At 41.1% G+C, this 27,321-nt stretch overlaps 1 protein-coding gene across 3 annotated transcripts in view; it reads left to right on the top strand.

The window, feature by feature from the left end:
- The window catches only part of CREB5 (cAMP responsive element binding protein 5), a 417,963-nt gene that overhangs the window by 296,241 nt on the left and 94,401 nt on the right, over positions 1–27,321 (top strand). For all 3 annotated transcript variants that reach the window (XM_032643594.1, XM_032643595.1, XM_032643593.1), the window contains exons 6-7: positions 9,321–9,447; positions 15,522–15,632. In XM_032643594.1, the coding sequence (XP_032499485.1) occupies positions 9,321–9,447; positions 15,522–15,632 (238 nt within the window). The remainder of the gene's footprint in view (positions 1–9,320; positions 9,448–15,521; positions 15,633–27,321) is intronic.

Below are 27,321 nucleotides of genomic sequence, written 5' to 3'. Positions count from 1 at the left end.
TCAGCTGCCCAAAGCCGCTCCTACATCGTTGACACATCCCCTCTCCTGCCAGTATACCTGTGGAGCTAATCATTCCTATCACTTCTTCCTGAAGAGCTGAAATCATCCTGGGAAGTGGCTGTGTGGGACCTGTCATAAATTTGGTCTCCCGGGAGAGGTATTTGAAAACTGCCTAAGAGACCGTGCCTCTCGATCCAAGAAGAGGTTAGATAAAGACATTAGTGAGGGTGACCTAGTGGGGAGCCTTGCAAAATGCAAAGATGAGTAAAGGTTGCCCAGATGATTCTTTCAAGAGCTCTTCTCTTTTTGCTGGCTGAAGTCTTTTGCAGCTGAGAGCCTCCATCGTTCAGCGGCAAAAAAAAAAGCAGTCCATTTGGAACATAGGTATTGGGGGATTGTGCTGGGTGTGGATTCAACCACAAATTACCATTCAGATATGGTCACCGACAAGCTGAGAGTCCAGAAGAAATCAAAACCGAATTGCTGACTTAGAGCTGGGGGAAGGGGATGTTTGTAAGCGCAGGGAGCTCTCTGCCTCTCCAGAACATCCAGGCAAATGTGTTAGTGAAGGTTTTCATGAATTATTCATTTATGGTGAATGAATGCAAGCAGCAGTCACATGTAAATGACAAGGCTCATAATCAGAGTGCTACTTATTTGTCCTCAGGAAGCAAGGAAGAAGCTTATTAACAACTCACAAACAGGAAGACATTTTACTTAGAGATATGTTTCTATGGAGAAGAAATTTGCCCCTAGCCAGCCAATAGATATATATCATTTCTTTGAGCTTGCATTCAAAATCATCTTTAATTTTATGTCTTTTGAACTGCACTTACTTGCCTTTTCCAAGTGTACTTTATAAATAATTGATGCAACTGAGAAGTTATTGGCTAACTGAAAAGCCATCTCTTCATGTCTTTAAGTCTGCCCCATGGCTAAAGCCAAACTGTTCAGGCATTTAGGGTCTTTTATAAAGGGTCTTTATAAAGAGGCTTTAGCTTTTTACCAGGAAAAAAAATATCAGATTTTGAAAATGAATTTTTTTCAACAATAGTGCATCAGAAACCAATCCAAAAGTGTTTTTGGTTAACTTAAGTGAATCAAGCTGACTGCATGACTAATTCAGATTAATGGTGCAGAAATCAGTCATTAAAGAAGGAAAAAAAAGATTGATTTACTAGTCTCAACAGAATGGCCGTAAATTCGCATCTCCCCTTCTATCACTACTCTCTCTGTTTAAAACATTTGAAAGCACTGGTAAACATCTCCTCTGCCTGAGGAGATGCAGCATATATGCTATAAAACCCAGCAAAGGCTCCAGCAGGATGCAGCTCTGTTAGCTGTATGACATTTTATTACTACCATTGGCCCTCTTGCTGTCAGGCTTTCATTGAAAGAAAAAGAAGTTACATTTCCAAGATATCAGATATTACATCTGTAAGATAAAAGCAGCAGTAATACAAAACTGATTTTTTTAAAAGAGGCCCACATTTATTTTGCATGGTAAATTTAACTTCTGACATCCCTGGTGATAACGATTACAAAAGTGTTCTTGTCAATATCGGTAAATCAGTGCAAAGCAGATATGTTTAGTTGACTGTGGTGTGGGTGTCACTGGTATGTCTGAGTTCAGAGCTCTGAAGTTTATAAAGTGCAGCCTTATTGCAGGGCAGGCATCCAATTTTTAAAACATTATATAGATTAGAGAGAGATGAGTGTTCCTGAATTATTCATAGCCTTTTCTTATGAAATGCCCAAAATATAATTTCAAATGGAAATTAATTTAATTCATGCAAAAATAATTGGGTCTAGAACTCATCTGAGAGCTTGAGTTTAATCTAAGGGGCACTGATAAAAAGTACGGATTACCTTGGAGGTAACTAGTTAACGCTTTTCAAGAACAGAATTGGGTTATGTTAGGCTGTTAATGTCCATTAGTTTCACTTAACGACTTGTAAATCAAGTTCTCGTTAGTTAGCAGAGATAATTTATTGAACACTGTTCTTGCCATGTTCATTGCTAGTCGAAGAGATCCTTGAAAACTATGTTTTCTTAATTCGAGAAGTAATTATTAAACACCTATTAGGGGTGTCTCTGGTGGCGCAGTGGTTAAGAATCTGCCTGCCAATGCAGGGGACATGGGTTCGAGCCCTGGTCCAGGAAGATCCCACGTACCGCGGAGCAACTAAGCCCGTGCGCCACAACTACTGAGCCTGTGCTCTAGAGCCCATGAGCCACAACTGCCGAGCTCACGTGCCACAGCTACTGAAGCCCGCGTGCCTAGAGCCTGTGCTCCACAACAAGAGAAGCCACCGCAATGAGAAGCCTGCGTACCGCAACGAGAAGCCCGCGCACCGCAACCAGGAGTAGGCCCGGCTCACTGCAACCACAGAAAAGTCCGCGCGCAGAAACGAAGACCTACTGCAGCCAAAAAAATAAATAAATAAAATAAAAATAATAAAATAAATTTATTTTTTAAAAAAACAACACCTATTAGGTATCATGTGCTTTCTTAAGTTTCAGAAGTATCTGCCTTGGTGAACAAAGCAGACACAATCTCGGACTTATGAAGTGTATTGTCTAGTTGGGAGCAAGGCATTTTTAAAAATCACTCAAAATCATTAATGAATTATAATTGGGAAGCAGAGATGGTAAACTCCAAGAGGCCATGAAACATATCTATTTTGTTTATCATCCTGTTGTCACCAGTTGAACATTTGTAAATGAATTATTATGCAAGTGACCTAATTTGCCAAATAGGTTTTCCCCTCTGAAATAAAAGTGTATAGGGCCCAACACGTATTAGGTGCTTCATTGGTTTTTTGATGATTGATTGAATAAATGGTGATTAAATACTACTAGGGAAAAGTACAGGGTGCCTGAGAGCATGCCAAAAAAGGCCCCATCCTGGTGTGATTGCCCAGAGAAGGTTGTAGGATTACTTACGTCAAGGGTCTGTGGCAGGAAGGAAGATGGCGCTTTCTTAAAGCTGGAAGAAAGTCATTATGGCAGGTGTGTGTAGCCCAGGGCCGTGAGCTGGGAAGGCAGTGAGGGGCCAGATGGTTCAGGGCCGTGGAGCCATGTTGAGTTCTATCACAAGGATATGGGCTTACTGGTATTGCTGATGAGCTAAAGCATTTGCCATTTTGCATCGGCTATTTTACTAGCTTTTCGGGACAAGATAGGGGCTAGGGGCTGGGTAGAGGATAGAATGCAGATACTAAGGCAAAATTCTCTTCCTGGACACCCAGAGGTCTATGTCACCAAAGGAAAAGTGGGGTGAGGGGTGGACAGTTCTTTCAAGGAGATTCCCGATCTTTATCAGAGATCCTCCCTTGAGCCTGAGGAAGCTTTGAAAGGGAAAAATACATATTTTAATTGAATTCTGCTGATATTTTTGTGCCTTTTCTCAAGCTATTTCTACTTCATAGTAGAATTTCTACTTTCAAATTCCTCATTTGTTAAAAGAGGAAATACAGTATTTGCCATCCAACTTCAGGAGCTTGGCCATGAGACCTGGTACAGAGCATGAGCTCATTCTAAAAGATACAAGTAATATGATGTCTTTTAGAATGTGGGCCAGATAGCTTTCTTGTTTTCCCAGTTATTGCTTCAGTTGGATTTTTGTCATTGTTTTCAGGAAAAACAAGAGACTGAGGACTGATCTCTGGGGAACTAGTTTGGTTCCATTTTGAGGAAATATTTTCAAGGATCCTTTCTGAGAAATACTGTGAAGTCATTTTGCAATTCTGTAAAATTGTTGGTGGGAGGAATCCATTTGCCTCCATAGAAAGGTTTGGGATTCTAAAGTTGATGGGTTTTAAAAGAAATATATATGCGAGGAGTTTTGGACTCTTATATTTGTTAGATTGTAGTTGTTCAATTAAAGCTAAGGGTTGATGTTCTTTAAGATCCCAGCCTTACTCAGTGCTTTCACTGCCATGGGCCTGGCTTCGATCCCTGGTCGGGGAACTAAGATCCCACAAAAAGAAAAAACAAAAAAGATCCCCGCCTTAAGCCACAGTTTCTTGATTGAAGTATAGTAATTAATCTGTTGTTTGGTCAATGCTTCAGAATAATAATAACAAAAACAACCACAACAAATTTTATTAAGCATATTCAATATATTTAATATGTGATAACTCCTAATGCCCTGAGGTACATCTCTCTATCACCTCATTTTACTCTGGAGGAAACGGAGGCACAGAGAGACCAAGTAACTTTCCCGAGGTTTCACAGCTAATAAGTGGCAGAGCTGGGATTCCAAGTTGGCAGACCAGCTGCTGAGCCCATGTGCTTCACTACCCCACTTTACAATGTAGTTAGTACTACAGGGAAGAAATTAACTATGCTGTCTTTCCATTTCACATCTGCTTGATTATCCTGGCAGTTTGCTTTCTTTACAAAAATAGGAATTTTTAAATCCCACTTAGGAGAAGAATGAGTAAATAAGCATTTCTCAGTACAAACTGCCTCCTCTTAAGACTTAAGAGTTTTGTATTCAACTCTTCAGTCTCCCCATCCCAGACAGAGACTGGTTTGCTAAATTAGGCCACAACACTTCATTTAAGAAGGTCCAGGGGAAGCACGTCTTTCTTTTCATAAGCAAATACAAAGATAGCCGTCAACAAGGTTTCTCTAGTCTGTGTGTGAGATCGCGTTACATTTAAATGAGAGTGAAGTGTGGGCCCCATAGAATGGATTGGGTCCGTTTTTAAGCAAGTTCTCTCACTTTTTAGGAACACCTTCTATTTGGAATTTAAGAACTAGGTGCTGTACCAGCTCAATTTCACTTAAGAGAGACACCCTGAGTCCCTCCTGTGTGCCAGGTGCCAGGTTAAGGGCTGTGGACGCACCAGTGAGCAGTAAAGAATACCCTTATCGTAATGAAACATATAGTCTCACTAGGTTGAGAACATCTCATTTTCAGTTCGAGCCCTAGAATCTGAATTTGAGAGTTTCAAGGATCTGTAGTGCGATCCATTCACGAAACAGATGATGAGAAGGAGAGCCTCAAAGCTAAGGAAGTTTCTTCTCCAGAGTCAGAAACTCTAATAGCAATGGCATCTGGATCCCCTGCTGCTTGCCCACTCTTCCTGCCATTTTCTTGCTTTTCAAGCTTTTCTTCAGTCTGTCCCCCGCCCCCCAACACCAAGTTCTTTTGTTGTTATTTTTTTATCTGCTCAAGATTTCTTAGATGGCTGTGGTCTGATTTTGACGCTAATATTGATCTTCCAGTTTTCCAACCTAATTTTCTTTTCATCATTCGCCTCTTCCCTTTGCCTGTCCACGTACCTGGCCTATCTGCCTGTCTTTAGAGTTTAATAAGCAATCCCAGGAGGTCATGGATCTGGTGAAGACCTGGGAAAGAAGAGCAGTCTGCCGTGATCCTCCTGAGATCTTACAAACAAAAGCACTGGCCCTTGGCTCCTTAAAATAGTTGGGCTTGCCCAAGGGCAAGGAAGACCAGCAGGCATCTTTACTGACATCCCTAGATTGGATAACATCCTTTGGAGGGAAAATTGAGGCCATGAAATCTCTCGCTGTGGTACCTATCATTCTGTTAAGGATGGTGAAAACACAGTCTGTCATCCCTGACATCGTAATTGAAAGAAAAGCTTACATAGATTTCAGCCATAAGCAGTATGTTTATACAAGTGTATAAAGAGGAATAATCTGTCAAGTTGGAAAACTCTTAATGCTATGGGACTCAGTTTCATAAGTGAACAATCCAATATGAGCTCACACATCTTACCTTGTTCCATGCCTCAATAATTTTTAGTAGAAATACTTTACCTAGAGGCATATGCTTATTAAAAAGGAGGCTCGGCTCGCTCAAAGCCTGGAATTAACTCATGGCAACAAGCCTGCACTGGAGAGAGACTGTTGGGTCTTTGTTTTCACAACTTTACTGCAATTTGCCATCTTATTTTCAGAACCTAGCTGATGTGTTGTTTGGGAAGTTTGGGTTTTTTTTAAAGGAAGAAAACATAATTTCACATGGATCAGTGACTTCTCATGTTAGCAGTATTGCAGAATTTTACGACTTCATTGGAAAGTCCAGGGAGCAATGTGAATATCAAAGGAAATGGACCATGGATTTATTTTAATATAAAAAGGTCAATAACTTAGTTATGGGAGCCATCAAGGTGGGATGGGGGCAGCCCTATATTGCAAGTTGAGAATAAGTCCTACTTCTTTTCATGACCCGTATGACCTTGGGCAAATTTAAATGTCTCTGAATTCAGCTTCCTCCTAAGTAAAATGGGAGTAATAGGACCTACCTACCACATTGCATTGTTTCAAGTCACATGAAGGTGAACATATTTAGACAAGTATGAAGCAATGTATAAGTGCAATATAAAAAATTTTATGCAATGTATTACATAATTATTATTTCTACGTGCACAAAGGGAATTAGACAATTAATGCAAGTATTCCAATACCATTCTTGCTTCAGTGGTCTGAATATTCTGGATAAATGATTATTTCTCAGGCCAAGCTACATAATAACCCCATTCTAGTCCTTTGTGTATCTAGTGATGGGTAGCCATAGATTTTTGTTTTTGTAGTTTTTGTAGTTTTAAAAACCTAAGCAAGAAGCCTAGAAAACTCCATTGGTTTTGCAGGTGGAGTTGGGGAAATTATTTACAGAATCTGGGTAAAACAAGAATTCAGAATTATTCAGAATTCAAGCTTACAGATTTCTGTAATAACCATTTTTCCCTCCAAGTATACGTTGCTAATTGGCCTGATTGGTATCATTAGTAATTATTATTATAATCCCAAGGGAACCCAGTACCCTGAAAGATTTTCTTAATTAATGAGGGAATACTTGATATTTTAAAATCTAGGAGACCTATGCATGGTGTGGAAATAACTGACCTAATAAGAACATTGAATTAAATAAAACATACTATTCCCCAATTATTCTGTACAACTGGGAGTTTTCCACAGTTTGGGGAAGAACGAAAACTTGCTTTCAATTTAATTACTTTTGCGTCTTCATTTACATCACCATTAAGTTGTTTAATTGATTTCTTTTTTAAAAAACAGCCCAGCAATAAAAACTGATAATCAAGGTTACCATTAATATGTTGGGAACAAATTGTAAATGATGATAATGTGTTGCCCTTGTTTATGAGGATGATACTGCACATCAGTGTCCCTAACTGCACTCAAAGCATTACCTCTGGTGACTAGGGGAACAGATATATGGTAGAAGACTGTATGTATGTATAGATTTATGTATCTATATGCATGCATGTATGTATAGATGTCTGCCTCTATCTATGTGGATATCTTTACATGAATGGTTGGATGGATAATTAACTATCTGTAGGGTTTCATTATGAAAGTGGGGAGTTCAGATTATTAATCTTGTACTTAGAGGAACTGACCATATTAAACATTCTGTACTTTGATATATAGCTATTTTCTTTTCAGCAAAGGTCCCAAACAAAACATTAAGACTAGAGAGTACAAAATAAATGTCTGATGACGGAGCAGCATTTTATACCTCTCTGACTGAGCTCTTCACCTCTGAATGACATAGACTTTAAGACCCAGTGACATTACAACTACAGAATTTTGGAGCAGTTGAGACCAGCAATTTCCTAGAATTGTAAAAGCTGAAGGGCCTTCAAAGGCCTTACTAATCCTTACTGTTCATCCATACTCCAGAGGTCCCAAGGGTACATGCCAAGAAATACCCATAGTACTTCATTTGCTTTTCTGAGAACACTCATTTCATTGTTACAAGCTTCTTATATTAGCCTATCTATGTAACCACTCACACACATTCTATTAATAGAACTGGTTGTAATTTGTGTACATCTCCGTAAACTCTGTGTAAAGGTTTTATATATTTTTTATATTTTCATATATACAACTTCCTAAACATAAATCTAGGACTAATCTAGGACTAATCCTTCTATGATGTGTGTAACTCTGATAGCAAGCTATGTTTCCAAGGGACCTTTCAGGCGAAAAGAACAGAAAACTTAATCTTCTTTGGAATCGTAACAGCAATGCGAAGGAAGAATATCTTGGCATTCTTTTTCCCAGTTTAGGCTCCATGAGTCACCCATGGGAGGCAAATGAGCTCCAAAGAAAAGGCTCTTCATGCTACCCTTCCCTGAAACACAGGAAGGCGTTGGCCTACAGAGAACATCTCTCGGCAATCCTTACCCAGCGCTTAGCATGAGGGATTTTTTTTTTTTTTTTTTAGAAAAGACATTAATTTGGGAGGCACAAGTTTCTATCACGGCATTCAGGATAAGATGGTTTAACATGGAAGACTCAGAGGTCCTGAAGGGTGTTTGTTTATTTTGTTTTATTTGTTTGTTGTTAAGTCTTTACTTCGATGGTTTGACATTTATACAGCTCCCCAGAGCGAGAGCATCAGGAGATTGAGAATCTAGCCAAGGAGGTCACTTGTTTGCCATTTTTAATAAACATAAATAATTCCCTTTTTCCCTCAGTCCCATATTCCCTGCCTCATTAAATCAATTTAAGACCCTTAAAATTTTTTCTGGCAAATTGAAGCAAAAGAACTGTGTACTCCCCCAAGGAATGCTTACCCAAGTCCTGCAGGTCAGGCCGAAATCAGTTTCTGTCAAACAGCCTAACACCTCGAGCTATTATGAAATGAGGGATTGGTAACTGGGGGCTGGGCTCCAGACTTGCCTTGAGAAAGGCTCGTTGCATTGCTGTGAACCATAATCTAGCTACTTTGGTTTGTGACCTGGCTTTGCTGGGGTTTTTTTTTTCCACTCAAAGTAGAGAACTGTGAAAAATTCAAAATGGATTTCTATTGGGAAATTATGAATGAAGTTGACTCTGCAAATCCAGATAGTGAAAGTACATCCAGAGCAAAGCCAGGCAGGCTTCCAGGCAGAGGTGTGAGAGAGTGTGGATAAAACAAATGTACAAGATCTCAGGCTCTAAGGTCCTCCAGAGGGCAGAGGCTTCAGAGTAAACACACAGGATTTCACCACCAGGTCCCTTTCCTGAGACGCAAGGTTGTAGGAGATTTACCGGCGTGTTGTCTATTGAATATCAGTTAGATAACAGAGGTCAGGAAATGAACTGGAATTTGATGTATTAAGTAGGAAGTAGCAAAGGAAGCCAGGCTTGTATTTCATTTGTTATTATTTCCCTAATATCCTTAATTATGTGGCTCCCAACAGGGGATCTGATCTGCTGCTCATGTAATGGTGTTGTCCCCGCTGGCTCTGGACATGGGAAACAGGCAGTGAATCCCCTGATCGGGGCATTGAGAATAATGTTTGCTATTTTTTCTTTTTTTTTGTTCCCAGGCCTGTCCCAGGCTCTCTATCTTCTCTGCTCCATCTTCACAACAGACAGAGACAGCCCATGCCAGCCTCCATGCCAGGGACCCTGCCCAACCCTACAATGCCGGGCTCTTCTGCCGTCTTGATGCCAGTAAGTGCTTCTGACTTCTGCCGAGGTTGCCCCATTTGAAATAGTACAGGAAGAGCTGAGATCTAAGCTGACAGGGAAGAAAGTGGCTTCTTCTGGATGGAGAGTTGAGCTGGGTGCCAGTTTGCTTTGAGTGCCTCGCTGTGCATCCCTAGGCATCTTGCTGGCTTCTGCATCCTACAGTGCTTTCCTAATGAGGCATGGTTCCATCTTCCTGCTGGTGACAAGTGAGCTTGTTGTACCCAGGGAATGGAATTTGTCCAGGGACACGGGATTTTATGACTACTCCAAAGCCTATAGCTTGGGCTACATACAGAGTGTCATTAAATTGCCAGTGAGTGGTCTAGCCAGGACTCAGAGTGATAATTAGAATAATAACAATAATAACGATGGTACATAGTAACTGCTAACACGTATCCGTGTGTATCGTGTTCCGTTAATCACGTTAGCAGCGTTTATTGAGGGCTTACCATGTGCCAGTCACTCTCCAAGCACTTCCTCAACATGTGAAACAACCCTCTCAGGTAGGTACTAATACTATCCCATTTATTTGAATGGAGAAAGTAAGGTAAGTAGCTTGCTTGGCTGAGAAGTAGAGTAGCTGAGTTTTGAACCCAGGAATTCTCTCTCAACCACTACATGATCCGTACATTCTCTCCTTTCCCTCTCACAGCAAACCTCTGAGGTATGCACTGTTATTACCCTCATTTTGCAGATGAGGAAACTGAGGCACAGGAGGCTAAGGAACTTGGTTAAGTGACTAAGTCACTAAGAGCTAGTGAGTGACAGAATCAGGATTTAAATCCAGGTGGTCTGGGTCCTGAGTCTACAGGCGTACGTGATATTATACTGCCCCTTCTGAAAACAACAGGTTCACGTAGAACGCACATACAGACTGTTTCAGAGCAAACCTTGCTCTCCTGCCACGGGATCCCCACCCTGTACATCGTCATCCTCCCTGGCATTGTGCTTCGGTGCACATGGCTGGTGTTATGATTTACAGGGCCATAAGGTTCTGAAAAGCCTTAGAGGTGATGTGACAATTCAATTAAAACCCTCCCACAATAATAGCAGGAATGTTTTGCAGAGCATTTTTAACATTCTAAGGAACTGTCTACATTTGCTGTTTCATTTTGTCCTCACAGCAGTCCTGTGGGAATATGATCGCAGTCATTATTGATATACTTATTTTACCAATGAAAAGCTGAAGAGTCAGACATTGAAGGGATTTGTCTAATGTCACACAGCTTGTAAGGGAAGAGTCGTGACTAGGACGCACACTCACCTCATGCTGAACAGCCCAGATCATCCCAGGATGAGCAATTTGCTCATTTATCCAAGTGGAAGCAGGGGGTGGAGAAAACCTTGGTGGCCCAATTGTAGAGACATGGACCTGCCCACTGTAAGTATCAGGTAGTTCAGGCTAGAAAGATTCTTTGCAAAATTGGGTCAGAAGGACAAGTGAGCTGACTGACTTTACCTGCACCACTCACCTTAAACATCTTTAGGTAAAGGAAAACTGCACCACCAATGCTGTGATCCTGGGTTTCTTTCAACCCCACTAATGGCATGGAGACTTCTACCACAAGCCATCTTCATCCAGGCTTTAAATCCTTCTTGTCCAAAATAGTTTCCTTTCAGGAATTCTGTGCATTGTCCAGAAAAATATCACTACAATGACCTTTTTTCCCCATTTGACTAAACTGTGTTCCATTCCCAGGGGCAAAGGTGGGACATTTAGGCTGAAAAGACCCAGAGAAAAGCATGCCTGGCCCTGGTTTCTACCACATCACTTCATTGTACAACTTGAAATAATAGAGAAGTTGAACAGAAAAAGAGTCTTTGGGACTTACCTGGTGGTACAGTGGTTAAGGTTTCACCTTCCAATGCAGGGGGTCCGAGTTCGATCCCTGGTCGGGGAGCTAAGATCCCACATGCCTCGTGGCCAAAAAACCAAAACATAAAACAGGAGCAGTATTGTAACAAATTCAATAAAGACTTAAAAAAAAAATGGTCCACATCAAAAAAAAGAAAAAGAGTCTTTAAAGTTTTAACAGAGAAGTCAATACACTTGAAATTTTTAAAATATGTTGATGCTTCAGAATAGAAGCAAAGGATCAGGTGCATGGTAAAGAGCCAGTGTAGATAAAGAGAGTCAGGAGTTCCCAAACCCGTGTCAGCGATGTGTACAGCTGTCATGAAAATAGTGTCAATCTAGAGCAGTGATTCTCAACTGTGGACAGTTTTTTACCCCAGGGGTTATTTGGCAATATCTGAAGACACTGTTGGTTGTCACAACTTTGGGAAAGTGCTACTGGCATCTAGTGGGTAGAGGCCAGGGATGCTGTTAAACATTCTACAATGCCCAGGATAGTTACGACGACAAAGAATTATTTGGCCCCAAATGTCAGTAGTGCCAAGGTTGGGAAATCGTGATTCGGTGTGACACTAATGTAGCTCAAGAAAATTAACACAAGGTATCTAAAAGCATGTCCTAAGAGTTCTAGGCCCTAGAAATCTGGGCCTTTTCTTCCTTATTATCAAGTCGCCAGCCCTTGCACTGTAATTTTGGCTTACCAAGTGTGGTCTTTCCGTAGAGTTCTTGCCCTGAGAAATCATGCTTCCTGTGGCATAAAAGATTAGTTTATGTCTGTAGGTGAAGGTGAGATTCTTAACTGATCCGTAGTGCACGCTGTCAGGCTACATATTTCACAAAGCTCTAGGTCAGAAACAAATGATGAATTTGTTCATTCATTCATTTATTTCGTCACATTTTGTTGAGCACCTGCTGTGGAGCAAGCCCTGTGCTAGATGCTGGCATGTGGTGAAGAAAAAGGCGGGCGTTGGCTTCCAGCACTTCACTGGGTCGTGATTTCTGATCTTGAAAGTCAAATGCCGAAATAATTTGGGAATACGAACACCCATTTATAATTACAAAAGCCCAGTGAACCGCAGGCATTTTAGCTCCTGTTTTCCAGTTTGTTTCAAGGGAAAAGAAGAAGCTCAAAAAATGGTGATATCCTTTCCCTGGATGTTTTACCTACAGTGCTCAATGTCGCTTAGTATTTAGCAAAGCCGCTCCCATCTTCTGACCTCTTAATTCTAGTCCACTCACTAAAGCCACACTCACGGGCAGCGTGCTATTAGCACAAAGCACCGAATGGTGGTTTTAAAGAGGCTCTTGCTAACCCCCTATAATTACTTAGGTGGAAAAATGCAGTTTTTTTAAGGTAGGAAAATCAGCCTGTTTTCAGTATTCTGTTTAATTTGTCAGTCATAAGGTAGAAAGGGTCCTAGACTGTTATTTTTCTGAAAAGTGGGAAGCGTGGCTGACTCTGGATCAAGAGGCAGCAAGCAGGCTACTCTCACTTCTTTGTAGAACATGATGGCTACAGAGCGTGATGGAAGACCCTGGATAGTCATGTGTCCTTCTGAACCATCCTCCTTTAGGAAACTGAAAGCCAAAGCTCCTTTGGACGTGATTTCCCTCTAGGAGAAGGTCACTAATTGGAAAAAAGTGTTGAATCCTATTCCGACTCTCCTATCCCCTAGCCTCTGGAAGTGGGAGTTATAAAGTAATAAGCATTTTTTTAGAGAAATCTCCGTGACTTAACAATGGGAGTGTACAGATGTACTTTATGACACTGAACTGTACACTTAAAAAGAGTTAAAATGGTAAATTTTTTATTATGTATATTTTACCATGCTTTTAAAAAATAATTGAAAACCTTAGACTACCCAGGCTGCCTGGAGGTGTAGAGGAATATGAGGGTGAATACAGTTGCCCCCCCCGTACCTGTGGGTTCCACATCTGCAGATTCAACGAACCATGGACTGAAAATATATTTTTAATACCAGAAAGTTCCAGAAAACATCACTTGAATTTGCCAAGTGCTGGCAACTATTTACATAGTATTTACATTGTATTAGGTATTATGGGTAATCTGGAGATGATTTAAAGTATAAGGGAGGATGTGTGTAAGTTTCATGCAGTTACTATGCCATTTTATATAAGGGACTTGAGCATCCTTGGATTTTGGTATCAGAGGTGGGTCCTGGAACCAGTCGCCAGAGGATACTGAGGGGCAACTCAGTACCAATTGTTGAATTGGTGCTGCAAAAGGTTTTGCTAGAGTGCTCTAGAAAGTTCTCCTTCATTAAGTAGCTCCTTTGGAAACAATTTCACATATTCATACATTGCTAGATAACTGATAAGCTAATTCTGGCCAAGGTAAGGCTGATGGTGCTTTGCTGTGACAGGAAATGTGCCCCAGTCATTCATGAGAGGCTTTAGGCAGGCACCTCTGCTAATCCACACATGGGTGTCATAACTATACTCCCCCCACCTCTGCCCTTGGGGTGGACACAGCAGGAATTGCAGTGATAGAGTCCCAACAATGGTAAAGGGTCATTTAGTTCAACTATTACTCTCAACTCTTCTCTGTGCGGTTTCCATCCGCCACACTTTGACAAACTCCAGTGATAAGGAACTCTGTATTTTCTAAGACTGCTTAGGCTAACTGAGCAGAAACCTGGTTCCCTAAAATTTCCAACCATTGTTTTCATTTCCATCCTTTGGCAAATGGAAAAACTCTTGAATTGAAGAAAGTATTTCCCCGCCCTGAGGAAAGTCGAATTATTTTCTGTGGGATTTCAGTATTCAGTATTTATTAAGCATTATTCTAGTTCTTCAAAAAGTGCTAATTTTCTACTAAACAGAAAATATGAATCAGACGCACCCTTCCTTGACTGAAATAGAGATTTTGCTGTATTTACTTTTTAACAGGGACGTGCCCCGGAGACAAAAGAAACGAAATTGAGTTATTTGTAGTGAGGTGGATGGACCTAGAGTCTGTCATACCGAGTGAACTTAAGTCAGAAAGAGAGAAACAAATGCCATATGCTAACACATATATATGGAATCTGAGAAGAAAAAGAAAAAAGGTCATGAAGAGCCTAGGGGTAAGACGGGAATAAAGACACAGACCTACTAGAGAATGGACTTGAGGATACGGGGAGGGGGAAGGGTAAGCTGGGACAAAGTGAGAGAGTGGCATGGACTTATATATACACTACCAAATGTAAAATAGATAGCTAGTGGGAAGCAGCCGCATAGCACAGGGAGATCAGCTCGGTGCTTTGTGACCACCTAGCGGGGTGGGATAGGGAGGGAGGGAGGGAGGGAGACGCAAGAGGGAAGAGATATGGGAACATATGTATATGTATAACTGATTCACTTTGTTATAAAGCAGAAACTAACACACCATTGTAAAGCAATTATACTCCAATAAAGATGTTACCAAAAAAAAAAAATGCCAGAACTCAATTCAGATATTTGAATGTTAATTCTAGACACTAGGGCAGGCCAGCAGGACAGTGGGGGGCATTGATCACGAGTCTTCAGCACCCTGACTGCTTTCTTCACCTTTCCAGAGCCCTAGCCCTGCTGTGAGGCCTAAAACTGCTCCGGTGTAGTCAGACACGGTTAACAGGGAACAGAAGATGTTTCAGGGGCAGCAGTTCAGATACCTCTGCTGAATCATTTTGATTGTGGTCATGAGTTAGAGACAGGAAGACACGTCATCTTTAAGAGGGTGGCTTTTTAAATGAATTTTTTCTTATTGCTAAAATGATTCACGTTTGTATAAAATTTAGAGTGAACAAAAGAGCCACAGATAACCTGAGATAACCATTTGGTATATTCTGTATCCTTCCAGCATTTTTCTATGCATACGTTATTCTGTGTAGCTATAAAAATAAGCACGATGAGTAGTATTTGGAGTGTTCGCAAAAGTGGAAGTATTGCATACTTTTGTTTGGAAATGATCTGCCACGACAACACGTAGTTCTCTTTGGCATCGGGCGTATTCTCTAGAAGGCGCAGCTTTGGACGATTCTGTGCTGTGCTTGAGTTCAAGGCTCAGGAGTGCATTGTTTACCCTTCAGCAAACCACAGGCTTTGTTGGGAGTTATTCACAGAAATTCTAAACGATCCATTTGAAAGAGAAATGCAGCTTTGTCTGTGACCTAGACTGCCTTTCTCAGACTTCTGATCCTGTTACTTTCCTTCCTCTTAGATGGAGAGACAAATGTCAGTGAACTCCAACCTCCTGGGAATGCAAGGTCCAAATCTCAGCAACCCCTGTGCTTCTCCCCAAGTCCAGCCAATGCATTCGGAAGCCAAAATGGTAAATAACAGTTATAATCATCCTTGTGTTATTTCACGAGTTTTTCTTTCTTTTGATTTCTGCTCTGACTTCCAGACTTCAGTTAAGTCAGGTAGGTGGCTCTGTCTTTGTTTCAGTGAATAGGTCTTTCTGTGGAAAAGCTGTGCAGAGCTTGGCTCTCTCTTTGAGGCTATTTGTTACTGAACCTTGGCGTCGGACGCTCATATAACAAACATTGGACCAGCATGTGGCCTTGGTGAAAGGGACTTTTGGAAGTTTGGGGAAATCCATAAGAGTTGAGGAGGGATGCACCCAAGTATGTGTATATTTGCTCAGAAAGTGAAATTAGCAAAAACAATCCAGAGTTTCTCTCCTTCGAGGTAGTCACACTTTCAGTGCCACTCTTCCTGTCCCCACGGCCACCAAGACAGACATGTGATTTTTAAGCACATACTACTATGAAAATATTTTTCAGTTTTTGTTGTAGTCATCAGATGTGACATTGAGCTGAACGGACCAGTGCCTTGTTTTCTCACGGGGTAACTGCAGGTCATGCTGAAATGTGTGATTTCAGGTGACAACTTCAGTGACTTTCAACATATGAGAATGATGTGCAGTAAGGTCAGTCCTTCCAATCAAAGTGATAGATTCATGCATTTCTATTCTACCAAATATTAATAAAAGCAATGCCTGTCGATCTTGGCCATATAAAGTAAAGCTGCTGGTTATATTTAGTGGAGTTACTTGAAGTAGGTCATTCAGTTTTCGTACAAATTCTGACACCACAGTTAGTAAGGTATCAAATGTCAACAAAATACACTGCAGCAAAGTTTTTAGTATCTGCTGTTGGATAGATAGCTTTTGCTAGGAGTTGGAGATTTATTTGGTTTGCTGACTGACAGCGTCAGGGACCCTGTCTAATGGCTGGGGTGAGGATGTTATTGACATCTCTGAAAATTAGCCATCAATACCCAGTGACTTCATTTTCAATGGCAGCAAGTTTTTTTGGCGCCTGCTTTGGTCACGTTCTCTTGGAAACTTCACTCATTTCACTTGCAGCTTCTCAGCCCAAGGAAGCAACTGAACTCCCAGGGTTGGCTACCTTGAGCAAATAAAATCTGTGGTTGGGAGAGTTCTCTTTGCTGTGCCACAGTTCCTGTGACATGCCAGATGGCACCGGCACCTTCAACAAAGCTTGTTAAATCTTTTTGGAATCGGCAAATATTTTTTCAACTCAGGCCCTGCTGAGCCAAAACAAATACTTGCTGGCAGAGTAAAGTCCAAACTGGCATCTGTTTTGGAGACCAGAGTAATGCCATTTACATTTTTTTAAAGGAAAATTAAAAAATGAATTGTGACGGTACTTAAGAAAAAAATAAAATTAAGTTATTCATGTGTATGAATAAGTGTTCTGGGTCTAAGCATCAGATGCTACTCCTCCAGCTGGATTATCTCAGAATCACCTAGTTTAGTTCAGGGTCTGTATCCCTTCTGAGAGACCTCCCAGACAAACTTGAGGTAGATTGTAAAACACAATTCCAAACCAAATTTCCCTGCAGTTGAGTCTCATTGGATTTTATGCCACCACTTGACTCTGAAGTGTCCTACCCCTCTTCTTGCTGGCAAAGAAGGCAAATGCTTCCAAAGGGAGTACAGGTTTCTAGTTATTTGTATGTATGAAATAAAAACATACGATATGGCAGATTAATAGTGAATGATATCAGCAGGAGACAAAAGGGAGAATTGGGCTGTACTTGTAAAAATAGCGTGACCCTGTGAATGTTCGTTGAGTTAAATGTTGAGCAGGCATACTCGTCTGCTGATTCATGTTCTAAGTGAATGAATATTTCCAGATCCATGATGTCTGGGCAAACCAACTGTATCATGAAGCAGATACAGCTTTTCCCCCTGCTCCAAACTCCCACGCCTAACCCGGGTATTGCCAATACAAATATGGATTACTGTGAATCCAAAGGGAAAAATTGTAATGTTGGCCACTTGTATTTTGGAAGAAGAGCATTTACCTAGTAGCTTGGAAAAGCGTTAAGTGAATGACTTTTAATACATTACTGAGCGTCCCTATTCTGATTTCTGCTTGCTTTATTCACTGGAGAAACCTGTTATTGCCATCTACTAACCGTACAATATTTTCTAGCAGCTTTGGTTTACTTAGATGAAAACCTTTTATAAAATACAAAGTAGAGGAGGAAAAAAATCTTCCACAATGTTAATGTCAGCCAGAGCCTCCCCAGGTCTCTCAGAGCTATGGGCTTTGTTGTTCTATGCCTAATTTGCTTCCTGTGTAAGACTAGAATGGATTCCAGATTTCAACTAAGACTCTGGTTTCGCTGTTTTCAAGGACTTTTCCAAAGGTCACACATGGGCTATTGTGATGAAGGCGCTGTGTGGGGTGTGTTCTCAGAGCACAAGAGAAAGCGGAGAGCTGCCTGGGAGGCGTTGCCTACCTCACAACGCTGCAGACCTAGTCTCCTGGGAATGTTGCTTTCAGAGTGTCCGCTTTACACTCCCTCTTGGCCACTGACAAAAGCCATCACCCTGAATCTCTGGGGAAACCCAGAGGTCCTCGAGGTGGGCAAAAGCTGTAGACAGGATTGCTTTACAGGTACAGTTTTATTAGAAGCTGTCTGACAAGTGATGGCTCAGTAGAAGACATCCATTTTCTTTGCCCCAAATCGGTCACTTCTGTTGTGGAAGAGAGCAAAATCGGTGTCCCCAGGAAGCTCCATCTTGCGTTAACCTGCAACGTCTTAAATCAAAATCATACATGTTCTTCTTTTGATTTAATGTGTATTAGTATCAAGCAGTGCACTTCAACATACTGTAATCGCATCTCTCCAAGCTTATTTGATCATAAGTCTGGCAGATAATAATTTCATTTTATGGATCTTTTTCTGAAGAATTAAGCCAAGAAACATATAACTTCACAATTATGCAAGTGAATATGTGCATATTGGGTTTCGTTTGGGGGTCAGAGCAGACTCAGAGCTGTGAGAGCCTTCCATCTTTGTAACCACACAGAGAGATAGGCTCTTCCTTCCAGATTCCTGGGGTCGGTGGGTGTCTTCCCTGAAAATGGGGTCGGCTAGGAGGAAATTCACTGGATACCTGATGGGCAGTTTTAACACTCAAAGGGGAGAGAGAGAGAAAGAGGAGGAGGAGGAGAGAGATGTGGAAAAGGGGAGGAAGAAGGAGACAGAACAGGTAGGAAATGCAAACCAGAATGGGACCCGTTTTTCTAGCCTTTGCTGGGTGCGAGTGATTCTGCAGTGATGTGGATGTGCTGCTCTCAAGAGTTATGTAGATTTGTGTTCATTTCTATCTGTGAGAATTAGACCAATTCTGTCTAACTTTGAAAAAGGTTTTCCTTTTCTTCTTTTTAAAGAAGTCAATAATAGGGTTGGAAACTAAATAAGGGGTGGGGAGAACTTGTCCATACACCTGTCTTGAGTCTCATTAATGATGAGATGACAACTCTCATATTGGAACTGATTAAAATGAGGACGGCATATAAACAACAATTCATGGAGGGCTCTGGCCACTCTGCCCAGATTCCACCTTCATTTTGGATAGGGGTGGGAAGCCTAGGAAGTATTGATACCAGTGAGAAGGTATGTATAGCTGTGACCTGATTTTATTCTCAGGACAGCCCCGTAACAGGGATATTGTCCCCATTTTACAGCAGAGGCAACTGAGGCTCCCAGAGGTTAAAAAACTGGCCCAATGACACATCACTTAGCAAAAGCTCAAGTCTCGGGCTTCCCTGGTGGCGCAGTGGTTGGGAGTCCGCCTGCCGATGCAGGGGACACGGGTTCGTGCCCCCGTCCGGGAAGATCCCACATGCCCCAGAGCGGCTGGGCCCGTGAGCCATGGCTGCTGAGCCTGCGCGTCTGGAGCCTGTGCTCCGCAACGGGAGAGGCCACAACAGTGAGAGGCCCGCGTACTGCAAAAAAAAAAAAAAAAAAAAAAGCTCAAGTCTCAGACTCTAATGACAAAGCTTTTCCGTCACAACATTGATCCTTTGATAAAAATACACAGCTTCCAGGAATCAGTAACCAGATGATTAAATCAAATTCTTTTTAGGTGAATTTATATATACATACTAACGGGAGACAAGGATGGCAGGGATAGTTTAGATCTCCAGATAACCTGGAAAAAATGTGGAGTGGTTGTTTAGTTCAACAACTAAACTTACCTCTTGGTTTAACCAGAGCTCTGTGGCTTCACTGACTGCTTCAGCCTCACTGCCTCTTATTCAAACACATTTTAATCATGACATTTCTTGTTTTACATGTGTGTCTCCCGCACTTGATTGATTGGAAGCTCCTTGAAAATAATCCTTGCATTGTGTAAACTCCGTGTACTGAGAAAGGCCCCATGAATGAGAACTGAATTTAATTGAGTTGAGTTGAATTAAAATTATGAGAAGGAACCAAACTCTAGCCCTGGAAATGAGGGTGAGATGGAGTGAGTAGGGGGTACGGGTGGGGCTAAGAAGGAGAGGATAAAGTGTGTTAAATGTTAAGCTAAGTATTCAGCTTGTAAAGAGTAGCTGACGACATTTGATGTGTTTGAAAGACATCTAGAAACAATATCTGTCATATTTTTTCCTTGAGAGGAAAGCAATATGTCTGTTCCTTAGAAAACAGAACTTGGAATATCATTGCCCTCCTAGGAATTGAGAGCAATCAATACTAAATGCTGTTTCTTCCACTGTGGTGGATTGATTGTGCTGTATTTTGGTCACCTACTGTCAATACCTCATCCACAGTTAGGTTTGCAGTTTATTCAATGACTACATAAATATATACATTAAAGAATGAATGAAAGAAACCAAAAGGATTGAGAGTCAAGACCTTTGAGAGATGGAGGGCACTTAGTGAAGAACTTGCCCAGTTCCTCATTTCACAAGTGAGGACACCAAACCTGGTAAAGACTTACGGAGATCAAGCCATCATTTAAACACAAAGCTGGGCTCCAGTAAAGGCCTTCACGCTTCTATCCAGAATTGTGCTTTTTCCACCAGCTGTACTGATAAATTACTAACAGCGCTTCTTTTTTTGGCTCATGGTTTCCTCCTGGCAGATTGGCAGACAAGAAAACTGGGGTGGTACAGTCAGCAATCCATGGTTAAATCTCTACTTTGTTTTGAATGTCAACCTGGGTGTGTTTGTGTTTGCCTTTCCCCTCCCTAATTATCGAGCTGGATAACTGTTTGCCTACAGTGCCCGTTGGCCACCCACTGTCCAACAGATAAATCACAGAGAAGCCTGGCTCCATATGGAGTTGCCTGGAAAGTTTATACACATGAAAAGACAGTCTCCAGGTAACATCTCTCTGGCACTCTTGAGAAATGCCGTTCTGTGATTTGCCTATTTGCTTTAATCATCCCCAGCTTCACTTCCTAAGTGTCCAGGAATAAAAAAGCAGTGAATAAATAGGCTGTCTGCTTCTCCGAAGCTTTGTGGAGAGGCAGGAAATGCTGTTGACTTGACAGACACTCTCTTCTCATTAACTTTCGAATCATGCCAGCAGCCATGTGTCCCTGTAGCCAGTGATCAAAACGCGATGATGGGCTGAACCAAGCTGACCACCCTTCAGAATCACTCTCCCTCAGTGCTGTGAAAAACCACTGTCCAATATGCAGGTGGATAGGAATTAGGTAAGATTCTATGACAACAATCACGAAAATCTAAGCTGTCACTAATATGTATGATGGATCTTATTTTAAGGGCACTTTGCCTTCTTAGAACACCATGGTAGAAAATAATAATTGTTAACAGTAATTAATCACTTGTGTATGTGGCAGAAATTATGTTAAGCATCTTGCAATGTATTATCTCATTTAATTCTCCAAACAATACGCTTAGGGAGGTACTGTTCTTAATCTCATTTTATAAATGAACTGAGAGGTTGAGTAACTTGTGAAGAACAGACAAGCTGGTAAAATATGGTGCTGGGATGTGAACCCAGGCATTGGGCCCTTGGTCCTGACCGTAAACTGTAATGTTTTGCCAGCAGTGGGGATGATCGTCCTATGAGTTCATATTAGTAGAGCACTTTCCAAATTGCAAAGTGCTTCCATGTACATTGTCCCCTTGGAGCCTCATAACAATTCTCTAAGGTCAACAGGGAATTATTACTATCCTCATTTTATAGACACAGAGAGGTTCTAAGTGACTTTTCCAGCATGATCCAGTGGCATAACCAGGCCCTGAGCCCAAGTCTTCTTTGATTTTTGTCCTGTTTCTACTATATCATGCTGACCCTGGAGTCCCCGTGATAACTTATTCCAAATCAAAGCAAGTTCTTATAAAAGCGAAGTTCAGTGGTGGTAAAGTATCAATAAGATGAAGCTCAAATTAATAGCTAGGCCCAGCCACCTAACTGTTAGCTTCTCTAGTTCTCATCATCTAAACACCAGAGAGAAGGCTGATTCATATTTCTGTCTGGCCAAGACAACTGCTGAATTAAAGAACGAAAAGCAACAACACACCTCTAAGAGCTAATACAAGCCCTGACTCCTTTCTCTTGCCTGAAAGTATAAACTTTCACATGCCATTACCACTTCGCCCGTTTAAACTGTAGAATGTTTAATTTAGGACTATATTGTGTCGAGTTTTGTGGTACAGTGTAAGTGATTAGATTATGAGATCACTGATAAGAGCTAGCAACCATGTATTTATATTTCTACAGAACAGAATAAATTCCTACAGCATTTACATTCCGTGTGCTGATCAGGATCCCAAACACATGGGATTATACATTTGATTATATTTGTTTTGAAAATGAGAATTTGAGAGATTAGCAATTGCTTATGAATCACCAAATTCCAAAGCAGGAAAGGATTATATTGGCAAAATTCTTTCCTTTGAGAAACAAAGGTCTGAAGTTCAAGTTAACAGCTGGTCTAAGGTCACGTAGCTAATTAGCAAAAGAAGGGGAATTAGAACCCAGATTCCAGGTTTTCAATTTATAGTACTTCACTCTCCATGTGCTAGTCAGGAGTTGACAGAGAAAGCCATCTGCTGGTTGCCGTGATAGTGAATTTTCTAAGGGAGTGTTTCCTGAAGCGTTGTCAGTACCTGGGGAGAAGAGGGTCAATCAGCTTTTCCCTTTTATATCCAATGGGAATTGAAGTTCATCATCAGAATGCCTGAAGGAATGGGTCCAGTTTCTATAATTCTTCCTGAGACTTGGGGGTCTTGACGTGAGACCACTAAGCTATTCTGCTTGGTTATCCAAAGCATGGATTCATGATAAGTATTGCCTCTCCTGGCACCCAGTACAAACTGACTTGATTTTGCCTGCCACCAAGCAAAAGTAAACTTCCCACTTCATATTGCTGTGATTTTGGGGACTGCATGGATCTTAGTTGGGCTTTCGGAGATCTGTTTCGTGCTGGCGTGAAGTGGGGACCGAGATCTCTGAGCACCCATCACAAAGCAGTATTGAAATTGTCCCTTTCCATCGGCCCTCTCTGGGCTCTCACCATCTCCACCCTCACCCGCGGCTCCGCACACACACATTCAGATAGTCTCCTAGGACTCGCTGTCTTCCCAGTTCTCTCTCTTTCTTTTTCTGCAAGTATCCACCCTGTTTTGGTAACCGTGGCAACAGGTGAAATACAATCCCAATATTTGCTTGCTGCCTCTGTCACCCAGCCCAGCACGCGCATCGCCCGGCTCTTGTTTTTGTGTTTGTTTAACGTTCCCAAGCCTGAAGTCAGATGCATCTGGGCAAGGACGCCACGCACGGTCGGTCTGGTTTGGAACACCCCCTCTCACACTGTCTTCAGGCACGTCTTCTTTGTGTGTTTGTATACGTGTGCGCACGCGTGTTTCCTTGTCTGCTTTGGAACGTTGTACAAATAAGTTCAGCTTATGTTAGAATAGCCAAGCGGGAAAAAAAGGAATTTTACACATCTTGTTACAAGGAAGTTCTGCTTTGCAGAGATATATTTTGGTCTTTTTCTTGGAATTTATGTCGCTTACACTTTCCAAGATTTTTGCCAGCACCGCTAATAAGGAAAGTTTGCTTTGCACTTCGGGATGATGGTCTGCCTTGAGTTGATTTTTTATGTGGCAGGTACAGCAGATCCGTCACAAAACTTGTGCCTTGAGGGGGATGGAAGTGGGGGGGCATTGGGGAAGATAGAGGAGGGAGGCAGAGTTTTCCTAAAAGTGTGGGATTTTTCTTTTGTTAACAAAATAAAAGGGAGAATCCAATCTTCAAATCCAAAACTAACCAAGAATATATTTTTCCTGTTGGTATCCTTTAAAATGGTCTTTCTATCCCCTGTTTGTTTGAAAATCTAGCTGTACTATATAGTATTGTATATTTTATATATTTTATTTGCCTTAGTATAAGATGAATCATTAGGTTCTCAGAATCGGTGAGTCTCCACAGTAAAAATAAATACATCAAGTATTTTTATTTTGAAACGGTATTTGCAGTCACCAGACAGAAGATGTGTTTAAGGAGGATGAGATTTTCATCCAACTGTGGCCTTGGATTCTAGAGATTAGAAGTGCAACCAGAGAGGCAAGGCAGTAACCTGATTTCAATAGAGAGCCAGCATCTGAAGAATAAGAGGGAACAAGAAGAGCGCACTTGGGTAGAATTTCAGAGTCGGCAAGTGTTTCACTTGCACCCTTTCCTGGAATGTGCTTCTCCCTTTTGGCACCTCCGCATGGGAATGTGCCCATGTTTCCAGGGTACCAGTCCTGTGTCCCTCCCAGCCTCTCCTGCTTCACTCAGCTCCGCGCACCATGGTCACTCTCTGAAAGCCCCTCCCAGGAGGCTGGCATTTTTCTGAGGGCTTCTGGCTGCCTTGCCTCTCCTATTCTATTTCCTTCGCTTTGCAAACTGCACTCCTCCTTTTTTACGAGACTTAGCTCAAATGCACATCACATTTCCTGCAAAGTCTTCTCAACTTCCTCAGGTAGACAGGAGCCACGCCTTCTGCTGGGGTAGACTCCATTTGCACCTTGTTTATCTATTCCTTGTACAGGATTTATTACATGTCATCGTCTGTGTACCTGCCTCACTGCCAGCCTGTGAACTCCTTGAGGACAGAGGCCAATTTGATGCCATGTCCCAGGGCTGGCATCTTTCCTGCACGTTCTAGGTGCCCAGTAAATGTTTGTTGATAGAATGAAGGAAGGAAAGTCATAAACCAATTCAGATGGAGATGGTACTGTGACTCATTATGCCGTTCCACGTTTTGGGCTTTTTTTTTTTTTTTTTTTTTAAAGCTCCAGGGATAAGGTAGGACTTAACTCAGATGATTGATTCACCAGTGGTAGAATTTCAGGACCCATGACAAGTGGGTGGGAGAGAGATATTTGAGCAGGTGAGAATCCTTCCCACAATTTCCCAAATCCCTGCATCAGTATCTGGGGGCTCTGCCAGCCACAGCCAAGGGCAGCTCTGCAGAGAAGCCCTGCATAAGACTTCTAGTTTATATCCTGCTTTTGAAAAATTTCACATGATACTATGAGCATTTTCCCATATCACTAAATATCTTTTGAAAACATGTTAATAATTGTATAACTTATCCTATGGCTATTGCATAAAAATTTTCACTTTATTTCTATTTCTGGGTATTTAGATTTTCTCTACTAGAAATAACCTTTTGATTAGAAAAATAAATCAAACAAAAAATGGATCTGAAATTATTTAATTATATCTTTGATTATTTCCTTAGGATAGATTCCTAGAATTAGGATTACTAGGTCAAAGGGAATAAACATCTTAAAGACTTGGTATATGTACTACCAAATTTCTTAAAATTTACACTTATTTTCATTCCTCTCTGTAACATAGGAGGACATCTATCTTATAGCATTTTCAGAAGTATTAAACGTTCTCATTTTAAAACAAAATCTTGGCCAGTTTTTGTTTGTATTTTGTACATTATGGTAATGTTACACATCTTTTTCTATGTTTGTTGGCCACTTGATTTTCTTTTTTTGATACATTTCTGTACTTTCATGCAATTTGTCTTCATTGGGGTGAGTATCGGAATACAAGGAACAAATGATAGAGCAGGTTATCCTCCCTCCACTGCATTTTTCAAATTCTTAGTAATTAGCTGGCTTTACTACCTTACTTTACGAATAATATTTTTGTTTCTAAAACTCAGTGCCTGTCTGAAAATATATTTAGGAGTTCTTTGGTGTTTTGTTTACATGTCTCTTTTGCTTGGATGCACAGTGTTTTGAGGGTTTAAAAAATCTCCTTAAGCTTTCTGATTTTTATAGTTATTCAACTGACTTATTGCAAAAAATGTTGGCTTCCCCAGGAATATGAATGTGGCTCTTCCACATTTTCTGTGTTTATCTAACCAAGCCTTTGTTTATTTAAATATAAATCCAAGTATCTTAAATAAACTGAAGATATGTTTGTGTCTCTCACACTTATCTGAGGTAGATTATATGGATCCTGCTTTATCCCATTTATGAGAAATCAATCTCTGACCATTTTTATTTCACCAGCCATGTTGGAAGTATATGGATTTATATTGATTGAACTTTATCATATTACTCGATGGTTAAATGTCACTGAATCCATTCTCAAGCAAGAAAGTTAAACTGCAAATATAAAATAGCTTAATTCCCATGGGGTGATATTAATGGAGTATTATTTTAAGGCTGAGTGAGTCTTATGTTAACCAGACTGTAACCTCCTTACTAGTGCCTAGGCCCCCTCAGGGGAGGGATCTGACTACCTAGCACATAGTTGGCACAGAATGTCTCTTCGTCAAATCAATGAATGTGAGTAACTATATAATAATATCAAACATGCATTGAGTGCTGATCGTGGGCCATGTGACCATGTGATTTTCATGTTATGAAGATTCAGTGAGGAACTGCACAGAAAGCACTGAGACTAGGCATTTACATGTATTCTCTTATTCCATCCTCACAACTGCCTTATGAGGTAGGTATCCCTGGTTTTTGTTGTTGTTTGTTTTATTGAAGTATAGTTGATTTACAGTGTCATGTTAGTTTCAGGTGTATAGCTCAGTGATTCAGATTAGATAGATAGATAGATAGATAGATAGATAGATAGATAGATAGATAGATCTCCCTGTATTATAAGCAGATTAGCTGATGTTCAGAGGACAGTGCCCAGGATCACTCAGCCAGCAAGTAGCAAACTGAAGATTTGAACCCTACTCTGAAATCTGACCCTTCCGTGCTGGATCTCTGCTTCGGCAACCCAAAAACAACACGGTGACTGGATTCTAGTAGGGGTAGAAGCAGTGACAATTAATTGGCAAATATTTATTATTAGTGTCAACTATGCACTAGGCTTCCTTTTTCCTTCTTCTTTTTTTAAGCAGTAGACCGCTGACATTCCTGAGAGTTTTGCCTGGCATTGCTGGGAATCCCCAAACCCATGCAGGTAGCACATCACATCCCTGTACCCAGGACAATAGGCAGAGAAAACCACATTGCAGTCCTGACCCTGGATGGAGGGCCAGACTGACAGTATTCCTGCCCAGAACTGTGTAGCAAATGTAGTTTAAATCTGCACCCCAGCAAAAGTTCAAATTACTATAGGTCCTGGAATTTGAGGGTTATTTTTTAGTATTTGAAACCTTGAATGTTAAATTGGAAAATACCAAGTCTCTGTGCCTTTAACGATAATGTTAATAATGACTGATAGCTCATATTTTAAGATA

Source organism: Phocoena sinus, chromosome 9 (genome assembly GCF_008692025.1).
Source record: "Phocoena sinus isolate mPhoSin1 chromosome 9, mPhoSin1.pri, whole genome shotgun sequence".
Classification (NCBI taxonomy): Eukaryota; Metazoa; Chordata; class Mammalia; order Artiodactyla; family Phocoenidae; genus Phocoena; species Phocoena sinus.
The sequence above is the reverse complement of the archived record's forward strand: the minus strand, read 5'-3'. Positions and strand labels throughout refer to the sequence as shown.